This window comes from Geotrypetes seraphini, chromosome 3 (genome assembly GCF_902459505.1).
Source record: "Geotrypetes seraphini chromosome 3, aGeoSer1.1, whole genome shotgun sequence".
Classification (NCBI taxonomy): Eukaryota; Metazoa; Chordata; class Amphibia; order Gymnophiona; family Dermophiidae; genus Geotrypetes; species Geotrypetes seraphini.
The window spans coordinates 380,222,346-380,243,897 of NC_047086.1; the positions used below are offsets into that span (position 1 = coordinate 380,222,346).

The window sequence follows — 21,552 nt, forward strand, 5'->3', positions numbered from 1 at the left end:
CTGCTACCACCAAGGCTGGTGCTAAAAACGCTTCACAGTTTTGTAAAAGGGGGGATAAAATAAAAATACATAGACAAAGGTTAAATTGAACCAGCTGGACTCTGCATACAATGCTTCACAGAAACAGTGACACATGTCTCCTAAAGCAATAAATAAATAGAAATTTTTTTCTACCTTTGTCTTCTGTGGTTTCTCCTTTCCTCATCTTCTTGTAACTCTCTTCCTTCCATCCACTGTCTGCCGTCTCTCTTCCCCTATATGGCATCTTCTCTCCTTCTATGCCCCTTCCAGAAACTGTATGCCTCCCCCTTCCATCTCTCCTTTCACCCCATTGGTCTGGCATCTCTCTCCTCGCCTTCCCTCTCCCACACCTCTCCTCATAGTCTGGTATCTCCCCTTCCCTGATTCTCTGGCATCTCTCTCCTTTCCTTTTCTTCCATCTTTCGCTCCCCCTCCATGCTCTCACATCTCCCCCTTCCTTTTCCCTTAGACTGGCATACCTTCCTCCTACGCTCCAAGCCCTGGCATCTCCTTTAATTCCCTCCCTCATCTTCCTTCTCCCTCCAGCTGGGTACCGCAACACTCTTCCCTGCAGCTCTGCACTTCCCCACAATTGCCATGCTTCGGTTCCTCTTCTTCCTTCCTTCCTCCCCCCCCCCCCCGCGGGACCCTGCGGCACCATCAACTCTTACTCCCTCTAATGTCGGCCCTGCAGCTCCAGACTTCCTCGCACCTTCTCCCCTCCCCCTTTGGATCGCTATTATTTTAAATGTTATAGCCGCGGAGCTGTATCCATCAGTGGAGATGTCTAACCTCGGCCTGCCCCGGAACTCTTACTGCAGCAGACGCCCGTCTAGGCAGGAACAGGAAGTCACTGTTGCAGTAAGAGTTCCGGGGCAGGCCGAGGTTAGACATCTGACCTGATGGATACAGCTCCGCGGCTATAACATTTAAAATAATAGCGATCCAAAGGGGGAGGGGAGAAGGTGCGAGGAAGTCTGGAGCTGCAGGGCCGACATTAGAGGGAGTAAGAGTTGATGGTGCCGCAGGGTCCCGCGGGGGGGGGGGGGGAGGAAGGAAGGAAGAAGAGGAACCGAAGCATGGCAATTGTGGGGAAGTGCAATCCCCCCAATGCGTCCCCTTACCTTACCGACGCGTGTGTGCGCTGTGAAGAGAAACTTTGCGCTGCGATGTAATATTTTGTGCGCGAGCGCTGGCCAGCGCAGCTTAGCGGGAACACTGGTCCTGACACTACCAGATCTGCCCACAAACTTAAACTATCTTTCCCCTCATTAAAAGGCGTCATGTATGCAGGTAAATTAGGGAAATCTCTTTTCTTCAAATTCACTGAGCTTTGGAATAACCTCCCTGCCCCGCTTTGGAACCTAGGCTCATTCCAATTATTCCAAAAGGATCTGAAAACCTGGCTTTTCTCCAAAACGTAAAGCTATCTATTTAAAATGTAAAGCTAGCTATCCTCTTCATAACCTCTAATTTCTTATTATGTCCTTCCCTCATTTATTGAATTACCTGTAAACCGTGCCGAGCTCTATCTTTATGGAGATGATGCGGTATACAAACTTAAGGTTTAGTTTAGTTTAATATCGTTTATAAAAATGTTAAAAATAGGCCCAAGAACAGAACCATGAGGCACCCCACTGGTAACATCCCTTTCCTCAGAGCGATCTTCATTGATCACTACTCTCAATCAGTTCTTGACCCAGCCAGTCACCTGGGACAAAACAATAGTCTTATTTTCCATTTCTCCTGAAAGCTTCTGGTTCTCTTTAAGAACATGAATGGTCTTCTTAAGCTCTTCTTCTAGTTGACTCATCTCTCTCAACCTTTGGTAATACTGGCAGTTGAAGGTCTCCCTTTCGTTAATTCCTCTGAGGCTTTCTTCAAATCATTTTCCCTAGACTGGATTGCCTGTAAATCCTGCTCTGTTCTCCAAAGCCTTTGATTCAGCCCCTCAACTTCTTTTTCCAAAATGGCTTTCAATACCAATGCTTTGTCATACTCAGACTGAAGGACCTTGCAGTCACATCTAACTTGTAGCAACTCCTTGCATAGTTTACCTTTCAATTGATAAAACTGTTGATTTAAGAGTTATGAGCTGGCATTGTGCCTCCAGCAATTGCTGAAATACCACATTATTTCTTTCTGTGAGGTTGCTAACTTCCTCCTCCAGTTCCTTCACTACTTTGCTCTTAGATACTTCCATCTCAGTCATCTGTATCTTAACTGTTTTGTTGGCTTCTGTAGCTCCTTCCAGAACTTTGTGCAGTTCCTCAACAGCCCTGGTCCACTCTGTGTTCCAAGCTTAAAAGTCCTCATCTGCATTCTTGTATAGGTTGGAAAGATTGATGTAAGCATTCAGTTTGTCCTGGAACCTTGCTTCCACTTGTGATTGCTATTCTTTTGTCTACTTTAACTGAGTAAGCAGGTTATCTGCCTGCTTCTCCAAACCATCATTCAATAGTGTCAGTCTGCTTATTTGCTCCTTCTTTCGAGATATCTCCTCTTCCTCGTCTCCCAGATTACATTTTAATTCCCAAATTTCCTTTTCTTTTCCTCTGGTCAGAAATAAAACTTCCTCTTTTAGATTTCAGTTCAACGTCAAGCCAGGTGTTCTGCCTATGCAACCATTCTTTCTCCTGTTGTGTCTTCACAACTATTTTTCTCCCCTCCTCCTCTTGTATATTATTTTGTAGCTTGACATTCAGCTCTTCCAGCATCTTTGTCTTGGCTTCCATTGCTTCAGTTCTGCACTGCTTCATTTAGCTGCTTCTGCAGCCTGGTATACTGTCAGCCTAGCACTGTCGCTGCCAACTCCTGCTGCAGCTGCTCCATTTTGACATCTGCAATTTCTGCTTTGGCTCAATAGTACTCACTCTGGACTGTCACCAGGCTGACTTAGTCCATCAACTCTTAATGCTGTGCAGCTCTTTCTCCAAGTCTGCTTTGTTTTCTTGGCTACCTCCTCAGTCAGCCTTTTCTTTACCTCCTTGCAGTGGTTAATTAGGAAACTCTTTTCCAGTTGCTCCTGCAAGTCCTGCACCTTGTAGGTCATATCTTCCTTACAGTGCGGTTTCTCCACCAGCAGTTCCAGTCTCCTGCACTGTTCATGTCTCTGGCTAACTTCAACCAGGGCATTCTCCTGTTGCTCCTCTGCAACCTGGGTGAACTCTCTTGCCTTTTTTCATTCACAATGAGCTCTGCCACCCGCATCTGCAGGGCTGCATTTGAGGATTCCACATAGGCTACCTGCCCCTGCAATTGGGTAGTCTTCTCTGCCTCCTGCTTCTTGAAGATCCATAATTCCATGGCTTCCTGTGTTTTAGCTATCAGCTGAGCTTGTAGCCAGACATTCTGGTTCTGACACCAGTCTCTCTTTTTCTCGAGCTGCTCCTCTTGGTCTAGGGTTATCCAGAGTTTGGCATTCTCTGCCTCTGCAATATGCTTTTACTTTCTCCTTTTGATTTCTCAACTGGTCTTCCATTACCAGTTGCTCTTGGAGGACTTTATTCTCCCCCTTTAACTGAAGCACACACTCAGCCACTGACCTCTGGTTTTCTAGTATATCTTCAATAAAGAGGTTAGCTGTCTCTAGCTCCATAGCTAGATCCCAAGGTGGGCTTTGAACCTCTACTTGGTGATTCTCCAGGGTTTATTTCTTCGCCTGGCATAAATAACAAGGCAGACAACCGATTCAATTCTTCAGTCACCTCCAAACCACCAGAGTTGTTGTTCTCCCACCTCTTGGGCTGTTCTCCCACCTCTATCTGGGGGCCATCCCAGCTCCCCTTTTCCCTTCTTGGACTTTACAGCACTCTTGAGTTCACAAACTGCTTCTATCTGTAGGCTAGCCTCTTGGTTCCCAGGCACTTAATCTCTTACGATGGGGGGGGGGGGGGAGGGGGAAAGCAAAAGAATACAGCCAACATCCGTTAAGTCCTCGGACCACCAAAGGGTCAAACATCCTGTGCTCAAACTCCTGATAAATCAGGAATGCAAGTGAGCTCCTAAGGGAATGGACCCTGAACTCCAAAAGTAACAAAAAGTAGATTACCTACACAAGGACCAATGGTTGCCCTGCGAGCTGCAGACAACTGCAGTGACAGTCTACGTCCTCTCTCAGGCAGAGCCATCCCAGAAACCTGGGATTCTCTGGGCAACGAAGCCTCCAGGAAAAAAAAAGAGGAAAAAAATTGTCAAAGTAGATCAGAAAAATACCTTCTCAGAAGAAAAAAAACTAAAGGAGGCAGTGCAGTTCACTGGGAAGGAATTGGAGCTGAAAGATGTGAGACATCCTTCTGCAATAGTTCAAGGTTAGGGAGTATTTACCTATCGTCCGGAATTCTTTGCCTTTTGTACTACAATGTACAATTGAGAAGATACAGCGCTATTCAAATACTTCTGACAAGCAGAAATTCAAACATCTGGATACATATTATATACTTGTCTGAGACAGAAAGCAGGCTAAATGGAAATCTGACAGGGTGGGCTGTCAAAACTCTTGTACCCTTCTACCAGAAAGATTATCGAAGTAAGAAGCCAATATTCACTTCAGGTGCAAAGGGTACAGGAGTCTTGATAAGTGAGATGTACCATTGTTAGAGTGGGATAGATAAGCCTGCTGTCAATACTGCGGACCCAAAAGCAGTGTCCATATGTGCTGCCATATTCACACTGTAAAATTTCCTAAAAGTATGAAAGTTGGACAATGTAGCCGCCCTACAAATCTCTGCAGGTGTTATCACCTGGGCCTCCATCCATGAAGCCACCAAACCTCTAGTAGAGTAAGCTTTCAAAGATATTGGCGGCTGTTTACCACAACCAATATATGCAGAGGCAATCACCATTTGAATTCATCTGGAGACAGAAGCCTTAGAGGCTGTCTTTTCCCTCTTTGACAGTGTTTGTTGTTAAAATAAAAAGATGATATGAAAGACAAAAATCATTAGTCACTTCTAAGTAACAGAGAACTGTCCTAACATCCAGCAATTCCAACATCTTATCTTTTTTCTTCGAACTTGTGGCCTGGAGTGCAGGAAGCTGGACTTCCTGATTAACATGGAAAGCTACCACTACCTTCGGGAGAGGCATGGGCCAGTAGGAAAAAGGATGCCCCTGTATAAGACTCTGGTGAGACCTCATTTAGAATATTGTGTACAATTCTGGAAGCCACACCTTCAAAAAGATATAAAAATTGATCCAGAGGAAGACCACTAAACTAGTGTGTGGTTTTCGTCATAAGGTGTATGGGGACAGACTTAAATATCTCAATCTGTATACTTTGGAGGAAAGGTGGGAGAAGGGAGATATGACAGATGTTTAAATTCAAAAATACAAAAATTAGAAATATTACTCGCCAGAGATGGGCTGTGCTCCGCCGATAAACATTTCATACAAAAAAGGTGGAGAAAAAAGCCTCATAATTTTCCACACACATCAGCAGTCAACTATCAATAATGATTTAATGTTTGAATCTGCTTATTTTCATATCATTGGCAAAAAAACTCCACCACCACAGAAATGTAATTATCACAAGGATGCTACACCAATCACTGTGCACAGGAAAAACAAAAACAGAAAGTTTTACTTAGCCTGGGGACCATGGTCTGGAATCGCCATATTGAAGATATCTGGCCAGACTCTGATGAAAACAGCACGGCAATTACAAGATGAACTATCCAGCAGCCATGCCCCAATTCCAACAAGTGCCTTGTTTTGCCTCATAAAGGCTTCCTCAGGGAAAATAAACTGAAAATTCTGCTCCTCTTCCGTGCACGCCGGCACAAGATATGCCCCTTGCTTAAAAAGAACAGCAAGACCCAACTTCTGGTAGAGATATTTAAATACCTATGTGGATAAATGAGCATGAGTCAAGTCTCTTTCATTTGAAAGGAAGCTCTGAAATGAGAAGGTATAGGATGAACTCAATAAGCTCAGGAGTAATCTAAGGAAATACTTTTTACAGAAAGGGTGGTGGAACAGTCTCCCGGTAGAGGTGGTGGAGACAGAGACTGTCTGATTTCAAGAAAGCTTGGGATAGTCACGTGGAATCTCTTAGAGAGAGGACGAGATAATGGTTACTGCGGATGGTCAGACTGGATGGGCCATTTGGCCTTTATCTGCTATCATGTTTCTATGTTTCTAAAAGCGAGGGAACTGTATGGAGTGTAATCCCGGCCTCTGTAAGCTTGAGGAATAGCTCTCTGCATGATAGAGATGTTTAAAGACCTACGTGATGTAAATATGCATGGGTCGAGTCTCTTTCATTTGAAAGAAAGCTCTGGAATGAGAAGGCGTAAGATGAAGTTAAGAGAGAGCGGTAGATGCATGGAACAGTCTCCCGGTAGAGGTGGTGGAGACAGAGACTGTCTGATTTCAAGAAAGCCTGTGATAGTTACGTGGGATCTCTTAGAGAAAGGAAGAGATAATTGTTACTGCGGATGGGCAGACTGGATGGGCCATTTGGCCTTTATCTGCCATCATGTTTCTATGTTTTTAAAAGCAAGGGAACTGTATGGCGTGTAACCCCGGCCTCTGTAAGCTTGAGGAATAGCTCTTTGCATGAGAGCACCTGCAAGTCTGAGACTCTTTGAGCTAAAGTGATGGTCACTAGGAAAGCAACAGTCATATCCATCAGAGAAGTCTCCTGTAAAGGCTTGTATGGGGCTTTAGTGAGACTATGCAAAACCATATTAAGGTTCGAGGCCATCCCCTTTCAAGAATCTGGCTACATCTGGATGAGAAGCTAAAGAAACTCTATCCACTCGATCCATAATCCATAACCTTGCAACCTGCACTTTGAGGGAACCAGCTGCCAGACCATTCTCGAGCCCAGCTTGCAGGAATGTTAGGCCAAGAGCCATTGGGGCTCTGAATGGTTTCACCTTTCCCTGCTCACACCAGCACTGGAACATTTTCCAAGTCTTGGCATAGGCTGCCACCATCGCTGATTTCTTAGCGCATAGGAGAGTCACTATGACCACTTCTGAGTAGCCCATTTTCTTCAAGGCTTTGCAATCAAGAGAAAATGCCATAAGCCAAAGCATTCTGGGTCCTCTTAGGCAACTGCACCCTTTGAGAGAAGATATGGATGAAGTGGCAGTTTGAGACACTTATCTCTTTGTAACTGAATTAGATCAGCATACCAGGGCCCACATGGCTAATTTGGGCAACCAGGATTACTAAATCATGGGTGGTTTGCAATACTGCAAATGACCCAGCCTATCATGAGCCATGGGGGAAATACGTACAATAGACCCTTTTCTGGCCACAGTTGTACTACAGTGTCCATTCCAACACTTCTAGGCTCACTGCTTTAGCTGAAGAAACTTTTGACACTTTCCTGTTGCTGGCCAACGCCATCAAATCAAATGCTGGGTGCCCCCATCAATACACAATGCTGTTGAAGACCTTTTGGAACATTGATTACTTTCCCAGGTCCAGGGTCTGTTGACTGAGATAGTTTGCCTAAATATTGTCCACTCCCGCTACATGTGTTGCTGACAGCACCTGCAGGCAGACCTCTGCCCAATGAAACAGCACTTGGGCCTCTAGTTTCAATAGAACATTCTTGGTGCCTCCTTGTCTGTTGACATATGTCACCACCGTTGCATTATCTGAGAAGACCCTGAACGCTTTGCCTTCCAGGATGCACTCCAATGTCTGTAGTGCCAAACAGATGGCCCACAGCTCCAGTCTGTTTATAGACCATTTCCTCTGGGATGGTGTCCTTTGCAACGGCTTCCCCAGTCATGAAGGCTGGCATCTGTTATTAGAATCGCCAAGGAGAATATGTGGAGAGGTAGGCATTTGGCCATTGACTTCAGCTGTAGCCACCAATTCAAACTGCATCACACTTCTTCCGTCCAGGACAAAGACATTTGGAGAGAGTCCTTCTGCGGAGACCAGCGGGACAACAATATGTCCTGTAGCAGGTGTAGATGAGCCTTTATCCAAGGGATGATCTCTATGGTTGCTATCATCGAACCCAACACCTGGCTGGTTAGCTTCAGTTTGAATGGGCTTTAAAGGTAGGTTGTTTGTTTTTTTTTAGTCTGGAAGGTAGGTGGGATGCGTCAGTTAGCTGGAAGAGGAGGCGGGAGGGATTCCTCCTGTCCTGGCCCACTGCTGGACCACTAGGGCTTAACGGCAGGCCCGGGACAGAACTGCAAGGAATCACAGGAAGGGGGACTGGGAGCAGAGCCTAGCTGGGCAGGGGAGGGAGGAGGGCTGGATGCAAACCCTGGCAGGGCACTTGAATATAACCCTCACGCACGGGGTTTACATTCAAGTCAACCTTTTTTCCTCCACTTTTTGGGGGGGAAAATGGTCACCTCGGTTTACATTTGGATAGGTTTATATTCAAGTATATACGGTAACTGGCACAGTGTATATTTGGCAAGGGGGCCTACACTGGGGCACAGCATAAAGCAGAACATAGATGGTGCTCCCACTTGAACATGTAACTTACAGAATACTATAATTTACACACAACCCTGTTACATTTAAGCCCTCCCACCAACGCTCTATTGCTGGTCTAACTATGGGTGCCTAAATGTTAGGCATGCCGATACTAGATTATGCCTATATTCTATAATGAAACCTACACATCCTGGTTCCATTATAGAACAGGCTCCTACTGCACAGCCTCAGGGTGCCTATATAGAATTAACTCATTAGTGACTGTCTTGCACTTAAGAGCCTCCAAATATCTCACTGTATATATCAACTAAGTTTTAGCACAAAGCACGGCACACATGAAGAAAATGGTAACTGACCACACCTTTTCTACTTACAATGTATATAATGCTTGCTTTACAAAATGAAAGATTAGGTTCTTACCTGGATAATCTTCTGTTAATATACAGGAGTCTGTACGTTAGGTGATCAATTCATGCTCATGAACTATTGCAGAAGGATGTCAATCACATCTTTAAGCTCCTCCTTCTTCACCAGTGGAGAACAGTGCCCTCTTCAATTTGTACCAAAGCAATCGATCTCCATTGTAACCAAAGAAAAGAGCAGGCAAGGCAAAGGGAACTTCCCAGAGATATCATACATTTCTGTTCTGCTCTACAGCTCATTAAAAAAGGATCATTTAGCATGAACATGCAACATAGAGGTATCAAGGAACCAACCTGCTGTGTGCAACTAGTACTAATGTATAAAGAGCTCCAAAGCTCAACAAACTAGGGGTGCAGCCATGAAGTCAGGCCCGTCCACCCAGCAGCTTCAGGCTGCCAGCAGCGGATCCTACATGCTGCCGGCAGCTGACTCAGAAACCTTCCCTCTTTCTCTCTCTCCCATCCCTCCCACTCCAACCTGTTCAGCAGACTTTCCCTCCCTTCCCACCCCCTTTCCATGTACCTTTTCTTCATATTGCCAGCAGCAGTTCCTACACACTGCAAGCAGCTGACCCAGAAGCCTTCCTTCTGATGCAAAATGCAAATATGTCAGTGAGAAGGCTTCCAGGTCAGCTGCTAGCAGTGTGTAGGAACTGCTGCCGGCAACGTGAAGAGAAGGTACATGAGCTGGGGGATGGGAAGGGAGGAAGAGAGAGGCTGCTGCACGGGATGGGGGAAAGGAGAGAAAGAGAGAGGCTGCTGCACAGGCTGGGGGGTGGGAAGGGAGAGAAAGACAGTGATGTTTGTTAATTTTGGGCTCAAGACAGCCCAAAACTGGCTATGCCACTGCAACAAACTCATTACTTTATTAGCAATTTATTCATATATGTTCATCCAACTGTCAGAAGAACTCCAGTTCTAGAACTATAGGACTGTCCAAAGTAGAAAGCAGGTGAATTGCAAAACTCACTTTTATTTATTTTTTTTTTATATAATTCTTTATTCATTTTTGATCTTACAACAAATACATATATATTAAACATTTGTCAATTAAAACACCATTGGAAACTCACTTTTATTTTGATTTCAATGTAATTTTGAATCTTCCCCTTCCCCAGCAACTTCTGTATCAATTTTGTAAATATCTTTGTCCTGTCCCTATACTGCCCTTTTTAATTTTTTTATTTTTTAAAGCTCCAATTTTAGCATTGTAAACCATCCAGATATATGTTTGATGGTCGGTATAACAAACTGTAAATAAACTTGGAAACTTGGCGAGCTCTACAAACTCCTGTGTATATTAACAGAAAGATTATCCAGGTAAGAACCTAATCTTTCATTCTGTTATATAAAAAAGGAGACTCTACGTTAGGTGATGTACCAAAACAGTGTCAGACATCTAGGGTGGGAAAGATGAGCCTCCCACAAAACCGAGGACCCAAAAGCAGTGACCTCCTGAGCCACCACATCCACTCTGTAGAATCTTGTAAAGATACGGAGAATAGACCAAGTAGCTGCTCTATAGATTTCTTTGGGAGGAACTACCCAGGACTCCATCAATGAAGTACCACACTTCTGGTCGAATAAGCTTTGAAAGAAATAGGTGGCTGTTTGCCAAAGCCAATGTACGTCAACAAAATTGCCATGTGAATCCATCTGACGATAGAAGTTTTGGAAGCTGGAATTGTTTCTATATCTCTTGTGATATTTGCTTGTAAGTTCTGGCGTTGTTGCCGCCTGACTGTATGTGCTGCTTCACTGTTAATAAACATATGTTAAAAAAAAAAAAAAAGAAGTCTTGGAAGCTGGTCAGCCTCATCTTGAGTGACTGGTCAGAACAAACAGATGGCTGGAATGACGAAATCCCAGCCTCTGTAATCCTGAGGAAGGGCTCTCTGCAGGAAATGGCCTGCAATTCTGAGATCCTTCTCGCCGAGACTATCACCACCAGAAATACCATCTTTACCGTGTCCCTCTGATTTTATATAATTGCTGTCTTATTTCAAAAAAGGCTGGCAAAGTGTGATTAAAAATCATTTTATTAGATATCAAAAATACTTAAGACATCTGTCATGCAAAGTATAAAAATAGTTAAATTCTTCTACTATATTTCTGAAATACTAAAGTAAATACAAGAAATATGTACAAAACCTAACTTTATATGTTACTAGCTGATGCCCCGGCGTTGCACGGGTATTTAATTATAGCAATAACACTGTAAATGGATTCAAATAAAGATACTTTATAGTGGTGAATGAAATTATTGTTTTACAGCTTAATAAAAAGTACAATATTCAAATTATAATGTGAAATATTTGACAAAATGAATACAATACAACTAACGCAAAACGTGATTATAAACAACATTTTTAGTTTCACCTCCAGGAGCAAGAACATATAAATTGTTGGGTGAACCCACCCTTGAGCAAGCAACATAGAGTTGTGGGCCGCGAGACCCCCAGAACATATCAGCCCAGGTAGTGAGGGACCTGCATACAAAGTTTCGTTCAAATCGGTCAAGCCGTTTTTGAATTACAGTGAGAATGGCAGCTTTTTACATTTTTTCCATTGACATGAATGGGTGAAATCTGATTTTCTGTTTGTAGCTCCGCCCACGTGTGCAGGTGGGCCGCGAGACCCCCAGAACATATCACCCCAGGTAGTGAGGGATCTGCATACCAAGTTTCGTTCAAATCGGTCAAACAGTTTTTGATTTACTGTGAGAATGGCAGCTGTTTACATTTTTTCCATTGACATGAATGAGTGAAATCTAATTTTCTGTTTGTAGCTCCGCCCATGTGTGCAGTTGGGCCGCGAGACCCCCAGAACATATCACCCCAGGTAGTGAGGGATCTGCATACCAATTTGCGTTCAAATCGGACAGCTTTTTACATTTTTTCCATTGACTTGAATGGGTGAAATATGATTTTCTGTTTGTAGCTCCGCCCACGTGTGCAAGTGGGCCGCGAGATCCCCAGAACATATCACCCCAGGTAGTGAGGGATCTGCATACCAAGTTTCGTTCAAATCGGTCCCACAGCTTTTTACATTTTTTCCATTGACTTGAATGGGTGAAATCAGATTTTCTGTTTGTAGCTCCGCCCACGTGTGCAGGTGGGCCGCGAGACCCCCAGAACATATCACCCCAGGTAGTGAGGGATCTGCATACCAAGTTTCGTTCAAATCGGTCAAGCCGTTTTTGCGTGATCGCGGCACATACACACACACATACATACCTCCGATTTTATATATATAGATTCTGAGAAAATTTCCTGAAGAGATTATAAAACAGCTACAGATCTCGAGCTAAATTAATACTTGTCCCAGAATAAACCAAGCCTTAGCCTTAGGTGACTAATTCCAGATGCAGATAGAGACTTAAAAAAAAAAAATTGCTTAAAATCCAAGATGGCTACCACCAGTAAAATTGCATCAAAAATGACCTATGGGGGTTTCCTGAAGTTCCCACAAACCCTTAAAAATGCCTTTTTCTGCCACCCCTACCCCGATTTTCCCCATAGGAAATAATGGGCTGTATTCACTGTGCTATGCTGGTGTCTGCCTGTGTCAGCTTTGTATCAGTCTGACTACACGGAGAGAACTTTCTGCATCAAATACTTGTTGGAATCAATCCTCAGCTGAAGATCTTCAGGCTGCCAGTCGGACAAACATCAACTGAAGATTCCACTCTCACAGATCCTCATGGCATGACGGGGGAGATTAATACACAACTGGCCCCCTGAAACCCATCAGGATTCACACAAGGGCCCCACAGCCTGCACTCAAGCCTCTAATAAATTAGAAGGCAAGTCATCTCCCAGGGGAATGGACCCTGCGCCTCAGCAGGTACATCTGGGGGTTGTCCTGTAAGATGCATCTCGCCCTTGAGGAGATTGCATGCTCTCCCAGGCAGAGTATCCCCAAACATGAAATCTTCTTGGCACAAAAGCCTCAGAAAGAAGGAGAAACATACCCGAATATAATAAAAACTGAACAGAGCAGGATCAGAACACACCTTCTCAGTTTGCTTGCAGAAGGAAAGACTGAAGAGGGCACTATACTCCACTGGTGAAGGAAGGGGATCTGAAAGATGTGATTGACATCCTTCTGCAACAGTTTGCAAGCATAGATTGATCACCTAACATACAGACTTGTGCTTATGTAACTGAAATACTATTTTATGTAAATGAACCTCTGTGAGCTTAAACTGTTATGTAATGGCAAACACATAATCTGTTACCTCCTCAATGACATCTATCTGATGGTCCTCGTCATCACTACTATTGCTACTTGAATCTTCATCTGAATCACTGTCTTCTTCTAGAGCTTTCAAATCTTCAGTATCTATAATGCCAAGAAATTCATTCTCTTCCACATCTCTTACAGTTACTATTTCTTCATCAGAAGAAGTGTTTCCAGTCCCATCTATTTGGATTATCTCTACATCATTTTGAACACCTTTTGATATGTTTGCATTAGACTCCTAGGGGGTAAAAAAAAAGTTTGAGAACATACTAAATAGCAGATTGAAAAGTCTTCAAATTATTATTTTCAATTTAAATTATTTTTATTTATTTTAGTATTTATATAATACTTATACTCATAGCCTAAGTGGTTTACATTCAGGTACTCAAGTATTTCTCCTTCTCTGTCCCAGTGGGCTTACAATCTAACATACCTGGTGCAATGGAGTGTTAAGTGACTTGCCCTAGGTCACAACATAACATAACTTTATTTTTCTATACCGCCTTAATCAAAAGAATTCTAGGCGGTTTCCACAGAAGAGAAAAACTGGACAATCAGTGACATACAGCTTATTATTTAAAAAATACATTAAAAATTTAAATTAATACAGTAAAATTATTGTGTTAAGAATAAAAGCACAAATTAAGAGATAAATTTATCAAATAATACTGTCTTAATTTCTTTTCTGAAACCACCATAGGACAGTATGGCTCCGCTGATATAATTATCCAACCAAGACTGTTGTTTGCTTGTTTGAAATGCAAGCATCCTGTCTAAATAAGCCTTAAGTTTACAGCCTAAAATCTTTGGGTATAGGTTACAATTCCTGGTTATCCTCACGGGGTTATATAGCATGAAATGAGATAGCAGGTCGGTAGGTGCCAATCCCCAAACTAACTTAAAACAGAGGCATGAAAACTTAAACATTACTCGTGCCTCCACTGGCAACCAGTGCAATCATCGGTAAGAAGGACTGGTATGATCGCTTTTCTTTAGTCCAAATATCAGGTGAATGGAGGAGTGTGTGGCGCAAATGGAGGAGTGTGTGGCGCAGTGGTTGGATCTACAGCCTCAGCACCCTGGGGTTGTGGGTTCAAACCCCGCGCTGCTCCTTGTGACCCTGGGCAAGTCACTTAATCCTCCATAGCTCCAGGTACGTTTAGATAGATTGTGAGCCCACCGGGACAGAGAGGGAAAATGCTTGAGTACCTGATTGTAAAAACCGCTTAGATAACCTTGATAGGCGGTATATAAAATCCTAATAATAATAATAATAACAGCCATATTCTGCACTATTCTTAGTTTTCTCACAACTTTCTTTGGTGCGCCCAAATAAACAATATTACAGTAGTCCAATACAGATAATACCAATGCCTGCACCAACAGTCTAAAGGATAAAAGGTCAAAATAATTTTTAATGGTCTTTAATTTCCATAGTGTAAAAAAGCACTTTTTTACCACCAAATATGTATGTTCTACCAAAGTTAAATGGGAGTCTAAAGTGACTCCTAGTATTTTTATAGATTTTAAAATTGGGTAATCATGGCCATTAAGTCATTTGGACTTGCTAAAAAAAATTTTGTCTTTTCTGTATTCAATTTAAATTTAAAATTTGTTGTCCATCGTTCTAATTCAGACATGATATGAGAAATTTGTTCTAAATTTTCTTTTGTTATGTTATTCAAAAGAATTAGAATGGAAATATCATCTGCATATATATAAAAGATTAAATTCAACTTCTGCAGTAGGTGTCCTAGAGATGAAATGTATATATTAAATAGCGTGGGCGATAACGGGGAGCCTTGATATATACCTCTGAAGGATTGCTCAAAGGATGGGAGTATTTTCCATCACACACTACTCGATAAGATCTTTTTTTCAAGAAACCCTGAAACCAATTTCAGCCTCTTCCCGAGAGCCCCATTGCATCCAAGCAATGTAGCATTATTTCATGGTCGACCAAGTCGAAAGCACTGCTAAGATCCAATTGCAAAATTAAAGCACTAGTGCCTGTGCTAAAAAAAAACATAAAGGCGACTTAAAATTGAAGCTAAAATTGTTTCGGAGCAGCGCTGGGCTTGAACCTGCACCTCAGCTCCAACCACTAGGCCATACCTCTACTTTATTAGTATAAATATCTATTAAACCTACTAATTAATAAAACTAAGACAATTCACTTCTCTAAAATAGAATTGTTTTAAATATCCTGAGAGAGATTATTTTACAATATGTTTTTATACATGAACTCCAGACAACATGCTCAGAAATTCAACACCCTTTCCTGGTTCTAATTCTTTGGGGTGGGGAGATAGTCTTTTAAGACAATCCCCCAATGTAGTTTCATGGTTGACCAGGGTAACAGCAATATGAGCAGTAATCTTCTCTTCTGCCACTAATCGTCACCCACACTTGGCTAGCCCTAAATACCATCTTAAATATAAAAGTCTTGCGTTGCAGCTCATGTCAAAAAACAGCAAGCAAATTTGCTGCCTTGTAGCAAGAGTTCTTCAGATAGCAAGGTAAAACAGACACACAAATTGTGGCCATCATCAAACAGCACTGAGCACTCAACTCAGAATAATGCATAACATGCATCTTTCTAAATGAGCAGAACTACCCTTGCAGTGTCTACCTCATAAATCCTCCAAGTCTAATGCAAAGCTTAGGTGTCAAGTTAGACAGCATGTGTTTCTGATTTAGCCTGAAGTCTCCAGAGAATTTCTATAATACGAAAAGAAACAACTTTTGTTTTTTTTCATAGACAAGCAGGATAAATCGGCTACACTAATGGGAAATCTCATAACTGGTAGGATGCTGTTTTATCTACTTACCCCTCTTCTATAAAGCCGCACTAGCGGCTGCCGCGCGGTAACAGCCCCGAAGCCCATAGAGATTTAAAGGGCTTCAGGGCAGTTGCCGCACGGCTTTGTAGAAGATGGGGTTAGTTTATGGATTCTCCGGGCAACCTGGACAGGGATATTGTTAAGGGAGTTGACTATCAATTTAAGACTTTGTGAAATGTTTGTCCAAAAAGCAGTTTCTCTGAGATGGAAAGGGAAATTTTCAAAAATATTTCAATGCATAAGAGAGGATTTTATACACAGAAAAAAAGTTGAAAACTGCCTATTACAAACTGTAGGCAAGTACATTATTTAGTTAGTTTTCTATTTTGTTCCCCCACGGGAGCTCAGAACGGTTTACATGAATTTGTTCTCACAATCTATCTAATACACCTGGGGGACCAAGTGTAGTAGTAATCTGATGAGGTACTAGTCGGACCAGGGTACTGACTCAAGAGCCATAGTGCTGCATGTGAGGGTCGGCGGATTGGTCTATTTGTGTGAAAACTAGGTCCAGAGTATGGCCTGTATTGTGGGTGGTTGCCTAGGTACAATATTGTTGTTATGAAGTCAGCTGGTGTCCCAATTACATTGGGGTACTTTATAAAGTTGAAGTCGCCAAGAATGGTGATTTATGGGGGGGAGGTCGTGCAGTTTTTAACCTCGGAGGAAGGAAAGGTGAGTAGTGGAGTCCCTCAGGGATTGGTGCTGGGGCCGATCCTTTTCAATGTTTGTGAATGACATTGCTGAAGGGTTAGAAGGAGAAGTTTGCCTTTTTGCGGATGATATCAAGATTTGTAACAGAGTAGACACCAAAGAGGGAGTGGAAAATATGAAAAAGGATCTGCAAAAGTTAGAGGAACGGTCTAGTGCCTGGCAACTAAAATTTAATGCAGAGTAATGCATTTGGGGATTAATAATTGAAAGGAACCATATATACTGGGAGGTGAGAAGCTGATATGCACAGATGGGGAGAGGGACCTTGGGGTGATAGTGTCTGAAGATCTAAAGGCGAAAAAACAGTGTGACAAGGCGGTGGCTGCTGCCAGAAGGATGCTGGGCTGTATAAAGAGAGGTGTAGCCAGTAGAAGGAAGAAGGTGTTGATGCCCCTGTACAGGTCACTGGTGAGGCCCCACTTGGAGTATTGTGTTCAGTTTTGGATACCATATCTGGCGAAGGACGTAAGAAGACTTGAAGCGATCCAGAGGAGGGTGACAAAAATGATAAGAGGCTTGCGCCAGAAGACGTATGAGGAGAGACTGAAAGCCCTGAATATGTATACCCTAGAGGAAAGGGGGGACAGGGGAGATACGATTCAGACATTCAAATACTTGAAGGGTATTAACGTAGAACAAAATCTTTTCCAAAGGAAGGAAAATGGTAAAACCAGAGGACATAATTTTAGGTTGAGGGGTAGTAGATTCAAGAGCAATGTTAGAAAATTCTATTTTACGGAGAGGGTAGTGGATGCCTGGAATGCGCTCCCGAGAGAGGTGGTGGAGAGGAAAATGGTGACGGAGTTCAAAGAAGCGTGGGATGAACACAGAAGATTTAGTATCAGAAAATAATAGTAAATATTGATCTAAGGCCATTACTGGGCAGACTTGCACAGTCTGTGTCTGTATATGGCCGTTTGGGGGAGGATGGGCTGGAGAGGGCTTCAATAGCTGGGAGGGTATAAATGAGCTGGAATAGATTTTGACAGTTGGAACCCAAGCACAGTACCGGGTAGAACTTAGGATTCTTGACCAGAAATAGCTAAGAAAAAAAAATTAAAAAAAATTTAAATTGAATCAGGTTGGGCAGACTGGATGGACCATTTGGGTTTTTATCTGCCGTCATCTATTATGTTACTATGTTTTTATTATTGTACACCGCTCAGAAGTCCGATTGAGCGGTATAGGAAATTTTAAATAAACTTGGAAACTTGGTTATGTGATGATGCAGGGCTGAGTGGTGGCTCACAGCCTCAACCCCATCCCAATCTGCTGTAATTTCTACAAAAATTTGGATGGGGCCAGAAGCAAACAGCGCATTTAACTAGCCTAATCAGCACATGTGTAGACAGCACCTTTTGTAAGCATCTCCACCAACAGGACAGCAAGTTATGCCCATAAAAACGCCGAGGCCAGTGAAGGCAAAGAGAGAAAAAGTACCTAAAATGGCGTCCCCTGAGCCTGCATCACCCCTGATGTTCACTCTGCATGAGGAAGCCATTTGGGGATTGACAAAACACCTCTTGGCAGTGCTCGATGACATAAGTTAGTGGGTTCTAGCAAGATAGGGGTGGGGGCAATGGGGCTCGAGGATTAATTTTTATGAGGGGTGGGACAATAGGGGGTGAGAGTGGTGTGAATGTGCGGGGGCGGGATTGATTAGGCTGGGTTATTTGTGGTTTGTGTAAGTGTGAAGGGTGGCTGGGGGTTGGGGGAACTAATTGGCTTGCTTCACCTTCCTATTCTCATCATCGGGTGGGGCTTGGCTGGGAGACCTCCTCAATGAGTTCTCTGCAGGGTAGTTTTCTTTGGAGATTCCTCATGCGGTATATGAAGTATGGCTGATCTTAAGCTTCTGATACTAAATATAGATGGATTACACTCTCCAGTAAAGCACACTAAACTTTTGAGCTTCCTAAAAAGAGAGAGAGTGATGTAGCATTCCTACAAGAGATTTATTTATCTGCCCAAGAACACAGAAAACTACAGTGGGACTGGGTTGGAGAGGTAGCCTTTTCTTCCTATAATAGCAGACAGAGGGGGGTGGCAATTAGAGAGTTGTGCGGGGACAGAAATCAAATCCATCCCCAGTAGAATCAAACCCGTCCCCGCCCATTCCTGTTGGAATCAAATCCATCCCCGCCCATCCCTATATAAACTTCAGAAGTAGTTATTTCATTTATTACTGAATTAAAGGCTCTGGTAGAGACCCATTTACAAATAAGCGTCGAAGAATACGAAGATTGGTCTCCTTCCATAGCAGCACTGAAGAGCTGTTTTTGTTGAAGGCGGCAGCTTTTCAAGGTGCACTTTTTTAAAATGGAATACAAGAGTCTATATGGTGTTCCGGCCCGAGACAATGTATGCACCATGAATGTGGATCTGTCACAGAAATTGTCCGTTGGCACCTGCCACACTTCTTGAACCCCATTAACGGTCGGGACATCAATAATGACAGAAGTTGCCATTCAACATATCACCAGAAACTGGAAAAATTACACCAGACTTAATTTCACCTTCTGGTGGAATTCATTGTGCCATATATACAAAATGGAAAGAGCAATTGCCATACAAAAAGGGAATTATAATAATTTTAAAAAGATTTGGGGGCCACTGATAACATATTGTAATGATTAGACACCTTTTTACACTAAAAGTATAATTATAATATTGGGAAAGGGGGATGTTTTAATCAATATTTTTGAATATAACACATGTATGATATGCTTGATTTACAATATTTGTGGAAAGGAAGGGTGGGGGAGGGGCTTAATTTATGTATTTAAGACAATAATAGAAAATAATTTCAAGTGATGTGTATGATTCAATTGATGTATTATTGTACACCTGATGCAAGATGAAAAATGAATAAAGAATTGGAAAGAAAAAAAAAAAAAGAGAATATGCTGTCTGTTTGTCCTGGGATAATACTAGAGACGGAAATAATGAACGCCGACCTAGACGTAGTGGCGATATCCGAAACTTGGTTCACGGACTCACACGGGTGGGATATGGTTATACCGGGTTACAACTTACTCCGTCGAGACAGGGAGGGCAAGTTAGGAGGAGGGGTAGCTCTATACACTAGAGAAGACATCAAAACTACCATAATCACAGATGTTAAGTATACCGGGGAATCCCTCTGGGTGAACCTGGCTAGAGGAAATGAAAAATGCCTGTATCTTGGTGTGATTTACAGACCTCCGAGACAACAGGTAGAAAAGGATATGGAATTAATCGAGGACATTGAAAACATCACCTTGCGTGGGGACACAGTACTGTTAGGGGATTTTAATATGCCCGATACAGATTGGAATGCACTTACCGCACAAACTAGCGGCAGTAGAAGGTTGTTAACCTCCATAAAGGGTGCACAGCTCAAACAATTGGTATTGGAGCCCACTAGGGACCAGGCGTTACTAGACCTGGTACTCACCAACGGAGACAGCGTATCAGAAGTTTCGGTAGGTGATACACTAGCCTCCAGCGACCATAACATGGTTTGGTTCAACCTTCGGAAGGGTTTCTCCAGATCGACCACAACAACAAAGGTCCTAAATTTTCGTGGCACTGACTTCAAACGCATGGGAGACTTCGTCCATCGGGCACTGCAAGACCATGCCGAAACCAATAATGTAGAGGCCATGTGGGCAAACCTGAAATCTACCCTACATGAAGCAATAAATCGCTATATAAAAACAACAAGCAAACGACGGAGGAATAACAGACCCCAGTGGTTCACTACAGAAATCTCGGACCTCGTTAAGAAAAAGAAAAAAGCATTTGTTTCCTACAAACATTCAGGAAGAGGAGCAGCAAAAGAAGACTATCTGGCCAAGTCCAAAGCTGTCAAAACGGCAGTCAGAGAGGCCAAGCTTCAGATAGAAGAGAATCTAGCAAAGGACATTAAGAAAAGGGATAAATCCTTTTTCAGGTACATCAATGATAGGAAAAGAAACACAAATGGGATAGTACGCCTTAGGAAAGCAGACGGGACTTATGCAGAATCAGATTCCGATAAAGCCGAACTACTAAACGAATACTTCTGCTCAGTCTTTACCTGCGAGGCGCCAGGGTCCGGTCCACAGTTGCAAGCAAGGCATAGCTCAGATGACCCGTTCTGGAATTTCGAGTTTACACCCAGCAGCGTCTACTGCGAACTATCAAGACTCAAAGTGAACAAAGCCATGGGACCGGACAATCTACACCCCAGGGTGCTTAGAGAGCTGTGTGATGTCCTGGCAGAGCCATTGTCTGTGATCTTCAATCTTTCCTTGAAGGCGGGAAAAGTCCCCTTGGACTGGAAAACAGCCAATGTAATCCCACTCCACAAAAAGGGCTGCAGGACAGAGGCTGAGAATTACAGACCGGTGAGTCTCACATCCATAGTGAGTAAACTCATGGAAACACTAATTAAGCATAAATTAGATACAATCCTAGACGAGAAGAATCTACGGGATCCCCGCCAACATGGATTTACCAGAGGCAGGTCCTGCCAATCCAATCTGATTAGTTTCTTTGACTGGATAACAAGGAAACTGGATGTGGGTGAGTCCCTGGACGTCGTTTACTTGGACTTTAGTAAAGCTTTTGATAGCGTTCCGCACCGCAGACTATTGAACAAGATGAAATCAATGGGACTGGGAGAGACGTTAACTACATGGGTCGGTGATTGGCTAAACAGTAGACTTCAGAGAGTGGTGGTAAATGGTGCCCCTTCAAAAACGTCGGAGGTGATCAGTGGAGTGCCTCAGGGCTCGGTCTTGGGCCCGATCCTCTTCAACATATTTGTGGGAGATCTGACTCAGGGGCTTCAGGGTAAAATCACATTATTCGCCGATGACGCCAAACTATGCAACATAGTAAGTGAGAACACTTTACCAGACAGT

The 21,552-nt window shown here is 43.0% G+C and overlaps 1 protein-coding gene across 4 annotated transcripts in view; it reads right to left on the reverse strand.

The window, feature by feature from the left end:
* The window catches only part of GTF2A1L (general transcription factor IIA subunit 1 like), a 175,061-nt gene that overhangs the window by 83,366 nt on the left and 70,143 nt on the right, over window positions 1–21,552 (reverse strand). For all 4 annotated transcript variants that reach the window (XM_033937756.1, XM_033937755.1, XM_033937754.1 and 1 more), the window contains one exon: window positions 13,102–13,344. In XM_033937756.1, the coding sequence (XP_033793647.1) occupies window positions 13,102–13,344 (243 nt within the window). The remainder of the gene's footprint in view (window positions 1–13,101; window positions 13,345–21,552) is intronic.